This window comes from Setaria viridis, chromosome 5 (genome assembly GCF_005286985.2).
Source record: "Setaria viridis chromosome 5, Setaria_viridis_v4.0, whole genome shotgun sequence".
Taxonomy (NCBI): Eukaryota; Viridiplantae; Streptophyta; class Magnoliopsida; order Poales; family Poaceae; genus Setaria; species Setaria viridis.
This window is the reverse complement of record NC_048267.2, coordinates 23,642,453-23,660,212: the sequence shown is the minus strand read 5'-3', so window position 1 is coordinate 23,660,212 and position 17,760 is coordinate 23,642,453. Positions and strand designations below refer to the sequence as shown.

Below are 17,760 nucleotides of genomic sequence, written 5' to 3'. Positions count from 1 at the left end.
ACCCCAGCGAGCACGAGGAACGAAAGGGACCGCAACTCCGCAAGGGAGGGAGAGAGATAAAATCCCGTGCCGGTGTCCCCCCGTCTCCTTTGCTCTCGCTCTCGGCCTCTCGCAGTGCCAGTGTAGCAGGCGGCGCAGGGTTTGGGGCCTGTCACTGTTCGCCCATTGGAGGAGGACTGGGAGAGGGAAGAGAACTAGACAAGTGAGCGGAAGTGAAGGGAGTCGCCGGCATTCGGGGCATATGGCGGGCCGCCGCGCCGGTGGTTAAGGCGGAGGGGTGAAGCGAAGCGGCGCTGCTTGCATGCGGAGGGCGGCCGGTGCTTCTTCCTCCTGCTCCTGCTTCTCTTCTTGTTCGTGGCCGAGGTATGTGCCCCTCTGTTGTTTCTTCCTCCCTCGCCCTCTGTCTCGTGGCCTGCTCCGCTATCTTTCGCTTCGGGTTGGGGGGCAGATCTGCCTCGCACAACGCTCCACCTGCTCCATTTTCTTTATTCCTGCTTTGCTGCTACGTGTCTGTTCCCCAACATTTTGGTTTCTTTGCCGATTTCTTGCTGCCGTTTGGGGACAAAAATTTGCCTCCCTTCAATCAATTGCAATTGCGCTCGAGTTGCTTGCCGTTCCGGCGGCTACAACGGAGGAGGAGTCATACAAAGGGCATTCGTTTCACCAAAATTTTGTCGGGGAAATTGCATGAGAAACCGCAACCTTTGGGGCTTCTTCTTCATAGCCATTAGCCACCGTCGCAATTTTGCTACTCGCCGGATTTCGTTCCGCTGCAATTGACCACTAGAGAATTTGCTACAGCATGTACAGTACTGTACCATGTACTTCTCCAGGAAAATCGGACCTTTTTTTTTAACTTTGTCCATGTGTCAGTTTATCATTTTTGACAAAACTACTTCATAGTATACATATATGTATTTTTGAGGAAAAAGTAGCAGGACAAATCAAATTGGCTTCCCATCACATTTTTATTTTCCTTGCGCCTTTTCCACTTGAGCTGACAACTTAATTAAAGTCGACAACTTGGCCTGCCTAATGCCACCTTTAAAGATTTGCCGGGTATAACCTTTCTTGGCGATGGCGCCGCTTCAACATTCCAGGATGGCTTAACGCTTCACGCGGACGTTTCCTGGGAGAACGAATTTATGCAAAGTTTTATGAGCTTTTGAGCTGTCACGGGCTCACGCCTTAAATTCCGCACTAAAAACCCGGGAGGTTTATTGTTACTATTTGTATACGTGGGCAAATAATCCAATTAGGAGTCCAATAATCCAAGTGATGGCAGTGCGGTTTTAGTTTTGCAATTTCGGAGCCTGGATGTCTCCTCTTAAAATCGACCAATTTCTTCTGCTAAATAGATTTTAGATATTAGATCCCCCACCTGCGATAAGTAGCGATCTAGTGCTGTTGCTGCTCAGCAAGTATCTTTTGAGTTTGATGTTGACACGTCACAGCACGAAGTTTGTTACTTATCCATTGAATATCTCATAGACTATAGGAAAGGAACAGGAGTCAGGGTTGGCTTACACTAGCTACAGATCACAATCTTGGCTTCATTTCCTGCCTCTCTGGTACAAACCATTTTGTTTTGGGTCAGGTAGAAGTGCGGTCCGCAACCCAGAGTTAAAACTTGCTTTATCATGTGAAACTTAGAATCACAGTTGTTCAACTACGAATCAAAATGTTTTTAAGGCTTAGTTATGCCTATCTTTTACTTCTGTTCACTGGTTGACTTGTTTTTGTGCTAATAAGTCAAAATTGGCCCAGTACTTCATATATCTAGGAATGACTCATAACACATAAATTTATAAGTTGCATATAGTATAATGGAACATATATATATATATATATATAAATTTTTTTGTTTGTGGTTTCTGCCAACATTCTTTGTGCTCAAAAAGTTCAAAACCGTTTGCGAATAGTTCCATTCATTGTAGTTACTTACAAAGGGTTCACCAATGTCCAATGCCTAACTACAAACTAGACAAACCAGATTTGTGTTGTTTTGTGCGTTTCAGAGTGATTTTGTGTTACTCTTTGGCAACTTACACTAAGTCGCCCTATGTGAAGTGTTTGTCCTTTGATAGGCCATGTTCTCTATAACCTCATCATTCACCACTTCTCATATTTGGTTTTGTTTACAAGTGTGTTCTCGTGACATCATACTATCTAGTGGTTGATGATTGTGTTCTTCCTTACATCTTGCAGATAAATCCTATAGGAATTTCCCAAGCTATTTAAAGGACAACTATGGCTACTATTAAAGATATAGGCCTCTCTGCGGCTATCAACATACTGGGCGCCATAATATTCCTGTTAGCATTTGCTTTCCTACGGCTGCAGCCAATCAATGATAGGGTTTACTTCCCAAAATGGTACCTCAAAGGTGCAAGAGAGAGCCCAAGTCATGGGGGTACATTTGTTCGGAAATTTGTCAATTTGGACATGCGGTCGTACTTGAAGTTCTTAAGTTGGATGCCCGCTGCTCTCAAAATGCCTGAGGATGAGTTGATCAGCCATGCAGGGCTTGATTCAGCTGTCTATCTGCGGATTTACTTAGTTGGGTACGTGATTTGTATTCGATATACTGTGGTCATATTTTAATGCTTTTGTTTGTCATATCAGTTTCTCTCTCCAGTTGCACCTGAGATAGGACATTACTGACTACTAGTTTCTGTCAAAGGAGGTTTCTGACAGCCTAGACATATTTGTAAATAGAGCATCCTTTTGGTTTACAAATGGTCAATCGACATCATAATGTCGCTAATTATTGTATTAATCTGCAATACTAAAAATACATTTGAAAGGCTTCGCAAAAGGAATGAACTGGTGCTACCAGCTTTGTTGCTAGCTATGTTGGCTAATTCAGGGCTAGGTCTTTCCTCTGTTTGGTTATGCCAACTACTCTATATTAGACTACTAATTTGCCAATTGGATATCTAGTCTCCAGGATTCCTTCTGGAGAAAAGAAAAGGGAATGCACCCAATTCGATATGTTTCTATTGAATCAAAACGTTTGCTGTTCCCACTTGCTTTATGTTTCTATTGTTCACATTGCTGCCCATCTCCTTTTTTACTTAGCTTTTACTTATTTACTTGTTTCGATCGTTGCAGGCTTAAAATATTTGTTCCAATCACAATTCTAGCATTCGCTGTTCTTGTCCCTGTTAACTGGACCAATGATGCTCTGGAATTCTCGAAGGTCCATCACAGCGACGTTGATAATCTTTCGATATCAAACATACCTGTTGGATCAAAAAGGTTAGCACTTGATGATTTGTGTATGAAGCTCATGTTATGACACCACGATTCTTTGGGGGAAGTGTTGGCTACAAAGGCTAATTATTTTTGCATGCTGTATGCATTGTTTGATAGCTAAACCAACCAGAGTTTTACAACATAGACTTTGGGGTTAACTGAGATAGAAGGTGCGGCTTGTGAAAGAGTAATTGCCAACTTAGGAGCCAAAGTTCATAATGTGGAACAAACAAGACAACTTTGCGCATAAAAATAATTGAAGCTCAAGCATTAGATTTAGAGAAAGGGGTTTGGATGCTAAAAGTACTTTCAATGTTTACATTTCATGGTACACCTTGTCATTCAAATTAGGGATTGTAGTTTTGAGTTCACACTGACTGCTCAGGAGTCCTGACTCAGTTCTCTTTGTGAAGGTTTATAGCCCACTTGACTATGGCTTATGTTTTCACATTTTGGACCTGCTATGTACTATTACGTGAGTATGAAATTGTTGCACAAATGAGACTGCGTTTTCTTGCATCAGAGAAACGCAGGCCAGACCAGTTCACGGTATGTCTCTGTGAACCTGTTGTGTTCCTTTTTATCTATTTCAACTGAATAGACAGAATGCAGTTCATTGTGTGTTTGCGTGTTTAACCAATCAGCATGATAGTTAAAAATTGTGTGCTTCAGTACTCTCTCCACTTAATATTGGCTGGGTATTTCTCAACCGCAGAGAAAATGGGTGGGGGTGGGGGGTGGGATTTTAAGGTAGTATAAGGGCTAGAAAGATGTACATCATACTGTTTGTAATACATTAGTGATGGGTTGTATATCAATTGTGAGCAGGTTTGCAGAGAAAATGATATTTCAGCAATCTCCCACATGGCCACATAAGATTAAGGCGAAGTACAGACAAGATTTATATCAATTGATTGAATTATGCCATGAGCACAATGATATTCAGATGCTTAACTGAATTAAACTTGATATTCAATGTTACTTCAGTTCACATAGATTTTGAGATGTGAGCTTATTTCCTTTGTTCTTAAAAAATATCAACTGGATTCTGTTGTTTTGATTATTACTTGTATAATGTAATTAACTAATGTTAGTGTTTCAGGTCCTTGTGCGGAATATACCGCCTGATCCAGATGAATCAATTGGTGAGCTTGTCGAACATTTCTTTCTTGTGAATCATCCTGATCACTATCTGACGCACCAGGTAATCATTACATCTTACATTAATATCCATATTATGATCCTTATTTTCTTCTTCCAATTTATATATATTGATTCTCCGGTGTACCATCTTCCTGGGTAATATGGTTTGGTGATTCCATGTTTGCTTCACTTAAATTTCTTACATTTGATTCCAATTAAGATGGAATGTTATTTGATTCCTTGTGACATAAAGTTTAAGTGGTATTTTGAATTTTTCTTATTCCGTAAAACAGAACAAGCCATGTTATGAAAGATTTCACTGCATTCACTTTTTTTTAGGTTGTTTACAATGCAAATAAGCTTGCTAAATTGGTGAAAGAGAAGACAAAGATGCAGAATTGGCTTGACTTCTATCAGCTGAAGTTTGAAAGAAATGCATCTCAGAGGCCTACCACTAAGGTTATTCCACAAAAATAAACCATATCTTACTTCTCTTTCATATATTCTCTTTCATATATTCTCTTTCAATCAAAATAGGAACCTTTTTATTTTCATTCTAATTCTTTGCATTACTCTCCTCTGCTGCAGACTGGTTTTCTTGGTTGTTTTGGTACCAAGGTGGATGCTATTGAATACTACAAATCAGAAATTGAGAGGATAGAAAATGAAGTGAGTCACACCATCTGCTGAGGGCTCATCTTTTAATGAACAATATTCATCTTGAGTTATAATTGTGCCGGCAAAAAAATAGATGTTTACAATTTGGTTTGATGGAGTCAGGTCGTAAACCCTTTGGTATTGATGGTGTGTATCAAATACACACTATGAAAGAAGTCATTTTTCACCATCCAACTGTCGCCGAAGTCTGATTTTAGTCCTCCCAACTCCAAAACCGGGTATCTTTGGCACTCTTAACTGTGTCAAGACAGTTTGCTTTGCACCCTTGGTGGGAAAGGTGTTTTTTTCCCGGTTTTGCACCATGTCATCTTGCATGGTATTTACATGGTTAACCAAATGCCACCTTTTTCAATAATTAAAGAAAAACCAGGTCTCATTTCTTCCTGCTGACCACTCATAACTACCTCACTTCCTTCTGCCAGAAGCCAGCTGCTGCTGCCCACTGCCGTGCTTGATGCACTGCCTGGACGTGCACAGACATGGCACATGAGCTTCTGCATGCTCCTAGGTAGCTTACCGGCAACTCAGCTTGGGCAGGCCTGACATCGGATGCCGGGTGGGTGCTCGCTGTAACACAGTGGAGCAAGGCGGTGTGTGAGGGCCCACATCATAATCGAGGTACAGCAGGGTAGTTCTCTAGTCCATCGACGAATGAGAGCAACATCTCTCAACCACGGGAGAGAAAGGGGTGGAAGAAAAGGAGGAAATGGTGCTGATGTGGCGATGATAGACAGCATGGCAGGTGACGCAAAACCAGGCAAAACCACCTTTGAAACCGGCAATGGGTGAAAAATAAACAGTTTTGACAGTTGGGGTGCCGAAGATATTCGGTCTTGGAGTCTGAGGGCCAAAATTGGTCTCTAGTGATAGTTAGAGGTCAAACATGGACTTCCTCCTATATTTCAAACGCTCATTCAGATAAGTATAGTTGGCTGTGCATATCTTTTTCTCTTAAGTAGAGTCTTAGGTTTTTTAGTGACACGAAATGTGCTACTGAAGTGGTATTTTTTAAGGTAGGTATTTTGCATGCAATGGAAAATCAAATTTTGATAGGACTATCAGTTATATATTTGTATTCCACAATGTTACAGTTCCTTTTCTTTTAAAACAATGATAACTTTCACAAACTGTCAGATTTACCACCTCGTGTAAATGATATTTAGGAAGCAGAAGAGCGTGAAAAGATTGTAAAGGATCCTAAATCAGTCGTCCCAGCAGCATTTGTTTCCTTCCGATCACGTTGGGGTGCGGCAGTTTGTGCTCAGACACAACAAACCAGTAATCCAACTGTTTGGTTGACTGAATGGGCTCCAGAACCTCGCGATGTGTACTGGGATAATTTGTCTATTCCATTTGTCTCCCTTACAATTCGAAGGTTGATTGTGGCAGTGGCATTCTTCTTCCTGAACTTCTTTTATGTGATCCCAATAGCATTTGTTCAGTCTCTTGCAAATCTTGAAGGGATCGAGAAGGCAGTTCCATTTCTGAAGCCTCTCATTGAAATGTACGTCTAATTGCTATTGCTTCTCCACAAATGTTTTGTTTTCAGTCCTACTGTAGTAGTATGCCATTGGTTTTAAACTTCCATTGTGTTGGATCTATATAAATATGTCATAGCTCTATGTTCACTATCTTACATAGAGTGACCTTTTGTTAAAAAGGGAAAAAAACAGCACTGCGATAATTAATTGTACTAGAGAAGCTGATCATAACTCTGCTATGGATGATGGCAAATATGACTGCACTGGTGTTTGAGAATAAGAACTGTTGCAAAATGATGTAACAATCAATGTCCAATGTTAAACCTACATTTTGAAGTACACACTATATAGAGCAGTTTTTTTCTTATCAAAAACATTTGAGAACTGTACATGGGGGAAAAAAAGACAGACTGATCCAATTAAACAGCTAGTTTCTATTACCAAATGAAAATAGTGTGGCATGTAAATGTGGTTAGCCCAGGAACCATGGGATACTTTGCTCTGCTCCTGTAGCTATGCTGAGGTGTACAGTTCTGGTGCGGGTTTGTTGTGATGTTTTATATTCATGTGCCGAGTACTTGAATTCCCATCACAACGTGTTTGTATTAGTTTCCGTTGTTGCCATGGTGACAAGATATTTTGCTCACACTATAAGGAAATCCAAGCTATCACTTAAGCGTTTACACGTGTGCTTTTACTATTCATAACTTGTGTATGCCACTTAAATCTGAAAAGGTCAGTTTAAAGGTTGATAGTTTCTGAACTTATTTATGCCACTTTTTTCAAGTTCCAACCATGAGTTAAGTGAAACCAAAAAATGACATGACATCCCAAACTTATTTAGGTGTGCCATTTAGGTCACTGCTGCTGCATACATTGTCATCTAACTGACTAATTGATTTAACAGGAATATATATATATTACTGGCATAAAGTTAATTTTCAGTACCAAATTTGTATACCCATTCCTCTATTTCTTGTGCATTGTTATGTGGGCATTTTCCTGATCTCTTAAACCTTTTACATCAACTGTTTTTTCTCAGACCTACTATTAAATCATTCATCCAAGGTTTCCTTCCTGGAATTGCTCTGAAGATCTTCCTTATATTACTCCCAAGCATATTAATGTTTATGTCTAAGGTTGAAGGATTGACATCAATATCTTCACTGGAGAGAAGATCTGCATCCAAATACTATATCTTCATATTCTTCAATGTGTTTCTGGCAAGCATTATTGCAGGATCTGCTTTAGAGCAGCTAAAAACCTATATACATCAATCAGCAAATGAGTATGTCCTTCTCATATTGTTAATCCTTTATGCTGCACCATTTATCATTGTCGTCTTTGTATGTACTGATATAGATGCAATAACATACTCCCTCCTTTTCTTTTTGTAAGGCGTGGTTTGACCCAGTGCGGTCTCCAACACCACACTCTGACCATTAGTAACTCTACATTATATTGTTCATAACCATGGAATTTACATCATATAAAAATATTTTCAAATATGAATCTAATGATGCCAAATTTGTATATAGTTTGAATCTTGGGTTGTGAGCGCCTTACAAAAAAAAGAAGGAATGGAGAGAGTAATTACATGTTGACAAAAAATTCATCATTTACAGTTTGGCTTGATGAAATGATCGTACTATTGAAATAATTGTGCTTAAGCTAGAAATATGTGTTCATCAATAACATATGAAACAGTGGTCAACCCTTACCTGAAGTAGCTATTAAAACAATGTGTTTGCCTTTGGACATAGCACATAGGTGAAAGTATCTTTCCGGAGCTGTGACAGCAAAATTACGGTATGTTTGACTGGGTATGTTGGATATGCCTGTACTACAAATGTTGCACGATGCTGCAGGATCTACAGTTTAATATGTTTGCCATATATACTTGTACTTTTAATGCTCATGGTAAGGACTTTGGATGGAGAGAATACCCCTAAAACTATTCATATATTCACTTTCCTCCGTTATGAAATTATTTTATCGGCATGCTATTTTTCAGTGTATTCTCCTTTGTTACCTGGTATTAGTTTGAACATCTTGATATTAAAAGGTTGTATTTGAACCCCTTTCATTCCATATTTTCTCCTGTTAAACTGTGTATGCTTTTATTCCTAGTATCTAATTTGCCTCTTTTGCAGAATACCAAGGACAGTTGGTGAAGCAATTCCAATGAAGGCAACCTTTTTTATAACATATGTAATGGTTGATGGTTGGGCTGGGGTCGCTGGTGAAATATTAAGATTGAAGCCACTGGTAATCTTTCACTTGAAAAACTTTTTCTTGGTCAAGACTGAGAAAGATAGGGAAGAGGCAATGGACCCTGGAAGTATTGGTTTTGACTCAAGTGAACCTCAAATTCAGCTCTATTTCTTACTTGGTCTTGTCTATGCTGCGGTGACACCATTTTTGCTCCCTTTCATATTGATATTCTTTGGGTTTGCATATATTGTATACCGCCACCAGGTAAGAAAACATATCTAAGATGCTTGGATTTCTTAGATGATTTTTTTTAACCATTGCATCTGGCAATCACGCCCCTCATTGGGCTGTGCTACATTGGCAATAAGATTATTTAGATATATTATTGTATCCATCTAATTGGCATATTGCATGTATTTATTATGGATTGAGTTACTAGTCCTGATCATGCTGTGTAATTTTCATTAACAATCTTTACACTGTTTCAGATAATAAATGTGTACAATCAAGAATATGAGAGTGCAGCAGCATTTTGGCCAAGTGTTCATGGACGTATAATCACAGCATTGATCATATCGCAACTGCTTCTCCTTGGATTACTTAGCACAAAAGGCGCTGGCCAGTCAACACCAGTGCTCCTTGTTCTTCCTGTTGTAACCTTTTATTTCCACAAGTACTGCAAGAACCGCTATGAACCTACTTTTGTGAAATGCCCGTTACAGGTATGTTTCTTTTTCAAATTTGGGAGTTAATAATGAATTGATGTTAGAATGGGATCATGCTTCTTTTGGCATTAACAAGTCCTTGGTGGATCTTCAAATAAACATGAAAAATGTTGCTTAAAAATTTATTGACTTCTGTTCTCAGATCTTCTCATTTAGGATCAAATTGTTAGTTTGGAAAGTACCGATTGAGAAATGAAGGTGTTAACTGTCAACTACTCTGATTCCAAATTTAGGTCGTTTAGGACAGTGACATGGTCTCTAATGTGTCACTTCTGCAATTTTGTAAAAGGATACCATTTTAAATAGTGAAAATATATATTATGAAAGTATTTTCCTATGATGAATCTAGTAACATCACCTATGTTGTCAATATATATTTATGGGCCAAGTTAATAAAGTTGACTGGATAGAATCCTAAAACGACCCACATTTGGAACAGAGGCGAGTAAAGTTCTATAGCTGGTGCCCATTGGAAGTTCACTGTGATTTGCACTATCATGTTCTGTCACTATACCTAGTTACACATTGTGACTGGAAAAACATAATTCCAGGACCATCTTATTGTTAGGAGAAGCTTTGTGGTTGGAGAGCTAGGATTCAACTCATGTTGACTATGAATTGTACTACCTTATTCTGTTTAAAGCTGCCATGTTTTGTCGATGACAGCACAATTGTGATCCGATTAAATTTGTTTCCGAATTATCATTAGTGTTGTTGTAAGAATTGACTACTTTACATTGATCCGATGGCACCAACTGTTTATGCAACCTGTACATTATATAATAAATGTATCACTTAAAATATGATTAGATTAAAAAGGGCAGTCACACCATAAAACATAACTACTAATACTTTTCCATTTCCTTTAACAGGAGGCAATGAAGAAGGATACCCTAGAACGTGCAAGAGAGCCAGGATTTGATCTGAAAGGATACCTGATGAACGCGTACATCCACCCGGTGTTCAAAGTTGATGACGACGACGAGAAGTTCTCGATAGCTGGTGAACCAGAGGCAGAGCAAGTCCTGGTGGCAACCAAGCGGCAGTCCAGGCGGAACACCCCAGTCCCTAGTAAATACAATGGCTCGGAGTCACCTTCTCTACATGAAATTGTAAATGATCAGCGGCTGTAAAAATTGTGCAGTTTTCCAATGTATATTAAGTGAAGGGCACAATAATGTTTGAGTACCTCTAGTTTATATACAAATAAGGAGTAATGGACAATATATTTATGCATGCATCGTTCTTTTTGCCTGCCGTGTTATACCTGTTCCCATGAATTATTTCCTCACGAAGTTGTTGCTGGCTGCTGGGATTATTATTGTTTCTGGAGAATGGACTAGTGTTCAGCTTAGTTTTGCTCTATGGATGTTGCTGTGCTTTCCACTACATTTTGTGCTACTACTACATTCACCAGTTTCGTTATGGGATTAACAAGAGTGCATTTTTTATTTGGATGTTTGTTGGAGCTAGGCTGTTTCCAGCAGACCAGCAACTGATCCGTTTTAGTTTAGTTTGTTACATTTTATTGTTTTTATGGTTTTCATGTAGTTATATGTGCGTTTGATTCTAGTGATCGTGCTCCAAGCAGAAAAAATGATCTATATTTACCCAAATGTTGTTCGCATATGTGATATATATCATATATATGTTTGTAATATTGCTATATTTTTCTTTGTAGGCACGCCACCCTTCCCTCTTCTGATTCCTGATGGCACTTCGGAAGAACTGGAAACAGATGGTTGGCGGTTTCGGTGTAGCAGGCGGCGGCCGGCGAGTCTCAGCTTCAGCAGCGAAGTGTCTTCGTATGTGTGCATTCAGAGGTCCCAAGAAGGAACAACACTCTGGAGGCTGGACGGAAGACCAACAAGCGCACGCCTGTTATTGACAGTGGACAATTGTGTCTTGTTAATTTTAATAAAATGGCATGCAGCTCTCCGTGTTGTTCGAGGAAAAAGAGAGCGGACTATTGCTACAGGGAGTATGAATACCCATACAACGTATTAAAAATGATTTTTTTCTCAAACACCCAGAAGAGCTGAAGAGCTACGTATCAATATATTAAGAAAAGAGTACTAAAAATGATTGTACACATGTTTCACGGTTTTTTATAAGAATCTCTCTAAACAAATGTAAATAATACTGAAATGTAAAAGAAGACTCATAAACAATGTATACAGAAACAAGATACAGACATAACAATTAACACCACCGCCAGTGTGTTTCCTTCTCCATGGTAACACCACAAACAACAAACCAGTAACACATTGCGTATTTGCAGTCCCAAGGGGTCTTGTTTGATCCAACAGATTTCGTAGTTTTGGGCAATCAGCAGGCTTAGCTCAGGTCAGCCCTGTGCCGCTGGGTGATCAGTTCTTCTGATGAACCGTGATTCGGTGGACAGAAATTCGATAACAACAATTTCTAAGTTTTGGGCAATCAGCAAGCTCAGCTCAGGTCTGTGCCTCTGGGTGATCAGCTCTTCTGATGAACAGCGATATGGTGAATGTCCATCTCCTTCAGCATAACCGATCGCCCACAGGAGTCACATGGCGCGGTCCTGGATCCGCAGATGCTCTCATGCTCACACATGTTTCGGAGCCGATCACGAGCATCAAGTGGTTCTCCGCCAGCATGGACTGTGTCACCACAGAACCGGCACACAATCAAGCGCAAGGGGCAGGTTGAGGATTGGTGTTGGACCTGAAAAATAATTAAAAAATAGTTTAGTCAAAGAAAAAATATGCTTTAGAAAGTAAGTTACAAGTATGCAGCTGGTATAAAGAGAGAAGGCAAGACATACCATGTCTTCCTTTTCCAGAACCACCCCACAGGGGCACTGCAGTGGCTCATGGAAGACTTTCATATGTTTCTCCATTTCTCTCTGCTGGAAAGCTCGCCCGCACTTGTTGCAGTGCACATGATCTGCTGCTTCTTCTTTCCGGAGAACAACTCCACAGCCATCATGCGGGCAGGCAACATTGTGTCTCATGCAGTACGCCTCATGAAGATGAGCAGATCGGCTGGCTATATGGCGCTTACAGTTCCTACACAGCATTGAATCAGCGTCGACACTTCCCGAGGAACTAGCATGCTCACCAACCCGTTGGCTATTAACATCCTTGATAGCTACAGAGAGCTGGTACTTAGAAGTCCCTTTGAAACCATAAACCCCAATACTGTAAACACCACTGACCAAACTAGAATCCCGTGGTTTGAGTATAAGAACCTTTGAACCCATTTCATGAGAAGACCACTCATGTCGGTGCTGAGTTGGGAATACCAAAGGATGCCTTGAAACATAGATATCAGTGTCCCCACCACTTGCATCCGTGTCAATCTTAACCTCAATATTAGCACGCCCAGAAGCTACTTTCTCACTCACACTTTCTTCAACTGTAAATTTGTAGTACCTGAACTTTCCTTCTTCCACAACGCTGGATTCCACCTTTCCAATTGCAAGTGGAACAAGCACATGTTGGTTCTCTTCATTGTCTAAAACTGAATCTGATCCCTCAATGTCAACTTCAATGTCTGTCTCTAGGACAGACACACTTGATGCGGGCTTCAGCTCAAGAACCTTTAACTTGTACTGCAGTTGCCCATAGTTCACCACAACAATATCATTTTCAGATAGCGTTGCGTGGTTGCGGAGTGCTGTTTCAAGGACTGCTCTATGGTTAGGGAGATCCGAAAACCCAGCCCCTTCTGGCTTCAACTTTGCATATGTTCCTTTGGGCAAACTGACATACTTGACTTCAATCAAAGGGACGTCTGGGGTGTCACTCCGGAACAGGTTGTTCCAAACATGCAACGGGAGTTCAGCAGAGCCTTCCCTTGCAGTGAATTCGAGAACACCACAACAGGTTGCCTCCTCAGTGTCTTGTTTCATAGCGGCACCTGGGACTGTGTCCCTAACCTTGGACAGCCTGAAGTACATGGGACCTTTATCCAGAGCCCCTTCATCAGACAGCTCCTTAAACGAAGATGGTGGTAGCTTGATCTTGTCCCCAGGGCCATCATATTGAAGTGCCTCGAACATGTGCGAGAATGAAACCCCCTTCCCCAGCTGCATCACTTCTTCCATTTTCTGGTCAGCCTATCAGAAGTACAAAAGATGATTCTATCAGCATACAGTGGCAAAAATAGAAGATTAGGACTACAGTTGCTAGATGAGCAGTACAAACATAATCGGTATTCTGGAACTTATGATCCGCAGCAAGTAGTGAAAATTGACAATGCAAGTAGCTTAATTACAACAATCAGTAAACGAGAATCCTAACAAGACTAGTACAAGGGATCAGTAAACGAGAATCCTAACAAGACTAGTACAAGGGTTTGCACTACTCCCATTAAGTGGATAGAAACCGAAATTAATAATCCAGTAAAGGGTCCATCGCCTTGAGCCCCCAATCAGGTTTTTGGATCAAAATATTTCTTCCGCGATCAAATTGGGGAGCAACATATCAAAAAGTTCGCCGATTAAACCGGGGAGAGGAATTAAAGCACGCCAACCGAATAATTCCGTGCTACCAATATATTTCTCATACAGATATCGCATGTAATCAGCGTCTACGGTACTAGGGCGTGGCGGTGGGGCCGGGGTTACCTCTTCCTGGGCGCGCGCGGCGTCGAGCCGTCGCTCGCGGTGGGAGGCCTCGAGCGCTTCCCGGCGGCGCGCGGCCTCGGCCTTGGCCCGCTGCTCGCGCTCGGCCTTGGCCTTGGCGCGCTGCATCCGGTCACGCTGCTCGCGCTCCAGCTTCTCCCGCGCCTGCCGCAGCTCGAAATCCATCCTCAAATCCTGTCTCTCCCCCTTCCCCTCCTCCGATTGGATCTAAAGACGCGTTTCAATTTCTCCTCGTCTCCCCTCCTCTCCTCTCGACGATCCTCGACGGCGGGAGGCGGGGAGAGGAATATATGGTGGCAAGGGAGCCGCCGCGTTGGGGTGGGTTCGGGTCGGTGGCGGCCGGAGGAAGAGGAAGCTTCGAGAGGGATGGCGTGCGTGACTGCGTTTTGTGTGTGGGAAGGAGGGTGTATGCGTAACTGCGGACGCACGGGACGGACACGGCGTCGTAGCGGACCCGGACGGTCAGCGACTACGCGGCTGTATGCGTGTAGTATCTCTTTATGGGCGGCGGGGCGCCAACGTTGGGAATCAGGGAGGGAGCTCCGACTCCGAGGCCAACATCTTTCGCGCTCCGAACACAGTCAAGGCCTTGTTGCAACACTGTAGCGTTTCATTTGTATTTGTAAATTATTGTTCAAATATTAACTAATTAGGTTTAAAAGATTCGTCTCGCAAAGTACAACAAAACTGTGCAATTAGTTTTTGATTTCGTCTACATTCAGTACTCCATGCATGTACCGCAAGTTTGATGTGATGGGGAATCTTCTTTTTGCGTAGGGCCAAGGTTGGAATTTTGGAGTGAACTAAACATAGCCCAAGTTCGGTTAGCTCGACTTTCACATCCACAAGGATCGGCGGTACCACTGTGATCATGTTTGGTACAAGCTGAATCTAGCAGGAGTCATGCCAAATAGATTTCTAGAGAGAAATGATTCTTTATTGATTTTGTGAAGTGATTCTCTGAAATGAACTAAAAGTTTGGAAGCTGTCTGAATCCAGCAGAAGTATTGCGAAACAGTTTTCCAGAGAGAAGTGATTCTCTACTAATTCTGTGAAGTGATTCTCTAAAATGAACTTAAAGTTTGGGAGCTAAAAATAGTAGCTTCTCTTGATTCTGTGGAGTGATTCTCCATCCTGATTTTAAGAATTTATGCTAGAAAATAAAAAAGAATCACTTTCAGCCACAGAATCACTTCTCTTAAAGAATCAGCTCCCATAAAGAATCAGAATCAAATAGAGCTCTACCAAATATACCTATGTGACGGAAATGGTAGCGAGAGCAGCTCCAGCGTACAATTATCCTAAAATTAAAATTTATAAAGCTGGACTGGACATGTCGTTCAGTGCTATCTAAAACAAAACACCTCAACTTAAACTAAATAAAGCGAACTCTAAAGAAAATATTACTTCATTTGAAGCACCAAGTGGGCACCCCAGTTGGATGTGACCCATATTTCATCTTCTTAGTATTCCAAAAAACACAAGCATTGTAGCTAAGATAGTGCTTCCTAATCGCGGCACCTCATCCTCGATCCAGCGTAAAAGCACATAGAAAATATTTGTGACACCTTCTAGCACCTCTTAGAACATATGGTGGAGCTGCTCTAACTACATCTAACTGCAACGGTAGGTATCCTTCGTGAAGGCGTACGTCTAGTGGCTTGCTACCTATCTTGGCCTTTGTTTTTTTAAAAAATATCTTGCTTATGTGGTTATGGCTTATGCAGACTATGGCATAGTAGGCAGTAGCGCTGCAGCCAAGTGTGGCAGCAAAGCACACATGAGGGGCAGAGATCTAGCTAATGCAACTTAAGCAGTCGTCGGTTGTGAGGGCAACGAGTACTATTTAGTAAGGTAGCATAACTATCCAACACCATTTACTTAGCCACTTATAGGTATTATCCATCACAAATGAGGATATGAGGTGACAACCGGATTTATGAGTGGAACTAGTCCCTTCTTCTTCTTCTCTTTTTTCTATTCCCTCTTTCTCTAAAAAGTAGTTCTCTTTTTTCTATTCCTTCTTTCTCTAAAAGGTAGTGGAGATAGGAGGAAGGAGCTCAGAGGATCCATTGGTTGTAAGGAGGTAGGGAGCTTGAGCCCCTCCCTACACCCTCTAAATCCATCCCTAACAGGATGCATGTGCAACGTGACGAGCTAGAATGGTGGTGGATTGAAGGGCACACGCCACAACACTTTGCATTAGCGTGAGACCATGATAGCAAGATAGCAATGGCAAAGATCCGAGGTGATGACGATGGTAGTATAGGCTATGCTTGAGCACAGTGACAATAGCAGCAAGAGCGACCACATATGTGGTAGTGGTGATGATAGGGCCTGGACCTCCAGGGGTGAAGGCGTAACTGTTGATGTTCATTATTTACACACTTTTACTGTTATTTTAACTAGTGTTTTTATGCTTATTCTTATACTAACCTGCCACTTGGCACCTGAATTAACCCCATTATCACATATGTGTTGTATTTTGGAGTGTATTGCATTATCACAGGAAATAAGACATAAATAAGGGGGTTTACATAAAGAGCTTAATGAATATTTGGCCTGGGACCCTTTGGGCCGATCGGCCTAGCCATTCTTGGGCCCGGTCGGCCTCCCGTTTCTTCAGCGTGACGTCCACAACATCTCTAGAGGTTTTCCATCGACCATTGACCCAGAGCCGCCGCCTATTGGAGACTATAAATACCCCTCATGGATTACTTGAGAAAGAGGCAGGAGAGAGAGTAGAAAACACCATGGAAACACCATCCACCGCCGCCACAAGGAGGAAAAACGGAGAGAAGATTGGATCTGCAAGAAATCACGCGAAGCGGAGCACTAGAGGAGGAGAAACTTTCCAAGCCGATCGGCTTGGAGGTGCCCAGGCTGATAGGCCTTGGGCTTTCCGGCCCCCGTTTGTCGTTATCTTCGGTCAAGTTGATCTATAGGGCGATCTTTACCCAGAATACTGTCAACATGTGTAAGATCATGGGGTAAAATCTCTATTTGTCTTCAGGGTTGTACAGAGATCTTGATTTGTAATCGTTGAACCTTTTCTTTAAGATCGGTTTGTTATCAATCATATCTTGATGATGCTCTTTCATGTAATGGCTAGCCAACGCTACTTTAGGTTGCTTATTTGCTTACCTAGAATGATCATCATGCCATATTCTTATCATCCAATAGTTGAGTATCCTTGTGTAGTGACAACATGTGAGAGAGAAAGTGTTGGGCATGGTTCACATCCACTCATAATAACACTTAGATCAAGTCCTTTCATGCTTGGCGATTGCATCTACAAGTGATCCTGGATCCCTAGGACAAGCGTTTTATCTATCTATTCATGTTCATACTCTCTATTTGCTTTAATCTAGATCGTTTAGTTTTTTTAGGTCAATCTTATCATACATGAAGAACCTTCGGTTACATAGATTAGTGCTTAGCTAAACGTGCAAATCCACTTGTTCCATGGATTGATAAATCTTGGAAGATTACTTTAAGGGAAGAGCTACAACTGATCTGTGTGCTTGCGGTTCATAAATTGGCGTGCTAACTGCCGTCAACGGTAACCTAGGATTTCACCGGCGTTCACGATAAACAACAACTTCGAGCATCTCTCTTCTTCTTCTTCATGGGT

At 41.4% G+C, this 17,760-nt stretch overlaps 2 protein-coding genes across 2 annotated transcripts; one reads left to right on the top strand and one right to left on the bottom strand.

Annotated features, from left to right (window-relative positions):
* Positions 1-80: 80 nt before the first annotated feature.
* On the top strand, positions 81-10,749 carry LOC117857860 (calcium permeable stress-gated cation channel 1). The gene is made up of 12 exons (XM_034740753.2): positions 81-363; positions 2,209-2,564; positions 3,115-3,261; positions 3,672-3,807; positions 4,361-4,462; positions 4,741-4,860; positions 4,990-5,070; positions 6,243-6,583; positions 7,603-7,848; positions 8,714-9,038; positions 9,263-9,496; positions 10,372-10,749. The coding sequence occupies exons 2-12, from the start codon at positions 2,251-2,253 to the stop codon at positions 10,630-10,632; spliced, it is 2,307 nt and encodes a 768-aa protein (XP_034596644.1). The 5' UTR covers positions 81-363; positions 2,209-2,250; the 3' UTR covers positions 10,633-10,749.
* Positions 10,750-11,534: 785 nt separating this feature from the next.
* Positions 11,535-14,573, bottom strand: LOC117857861 (uncharacterized). The gene is made up of 3 exons (XM_034740754.2): positions 14,109-14,573; positions 12,303-13,598; positions 11,535-12,202 (listed from the first exon to the last, which is right to left on the bottom strand). The coding sequence occupies exons 1-3, from the start codon at positions 14,289-14,291 to the stop codon at positions 11,975-11,977; spliced, it is 1,707 nt and encodes a 568-aa protein (XP_034596645.1). The 5' UTR covers positions 14,292-14,573; the 3' UTR covers positions 11,535-11,974.
* Between the last annotated feature and the right edge of the window lie 3,187 nt (positions 14,574-17,760).

Excerpts from the sequence above, each read along its gene's own strand:
- LOC117857861 (XM_034740754.2), bottom strand. The coding sequence starts at position 14,291 with ATGGATTTCGAGCTGCGGCAGGCGCGGGAGAAGCTGGAGCGCGAGCAG. Across the intron at positions 13,599-14,108 it reads CCGCGCGCGCCCAGGAAGAG|GCTGACCAGAAAATGGAAGA; the intron begins GTAACCCCGGCC and ends TACTTCTGATAG. Across the intron at positions 12,203-12,302 it reads TTCTGGAAAAGGAAGACATG|GTCCAACACCAATCCTCAAC; the intron begins GTATGTCTTGCC and ends ATTATTTTTCAG.
- LOC117857860 (XM_034740753.2), top strand. The coding sequence starts at position 2,251 with ATGGCTACTATTAAAGATATAGGCCTCTCTGCGGCTATCAACATACTG. Across the intron at positions 7,849-8,713 it reads ATACATCAATCAGCAAATGA|AATACCAAGGACAGTTGGTG; the intron begins GTATGTCCTTCT and ends CCTCTTTTGCAG. Across the intron at positions 9,039-9,262 it reads ATATTGTATACCGCCACCAG|ATAATAAATGTGTACAATCA; the intron begins GTAAGAAAACAT and ends ACACTGTTTCAG.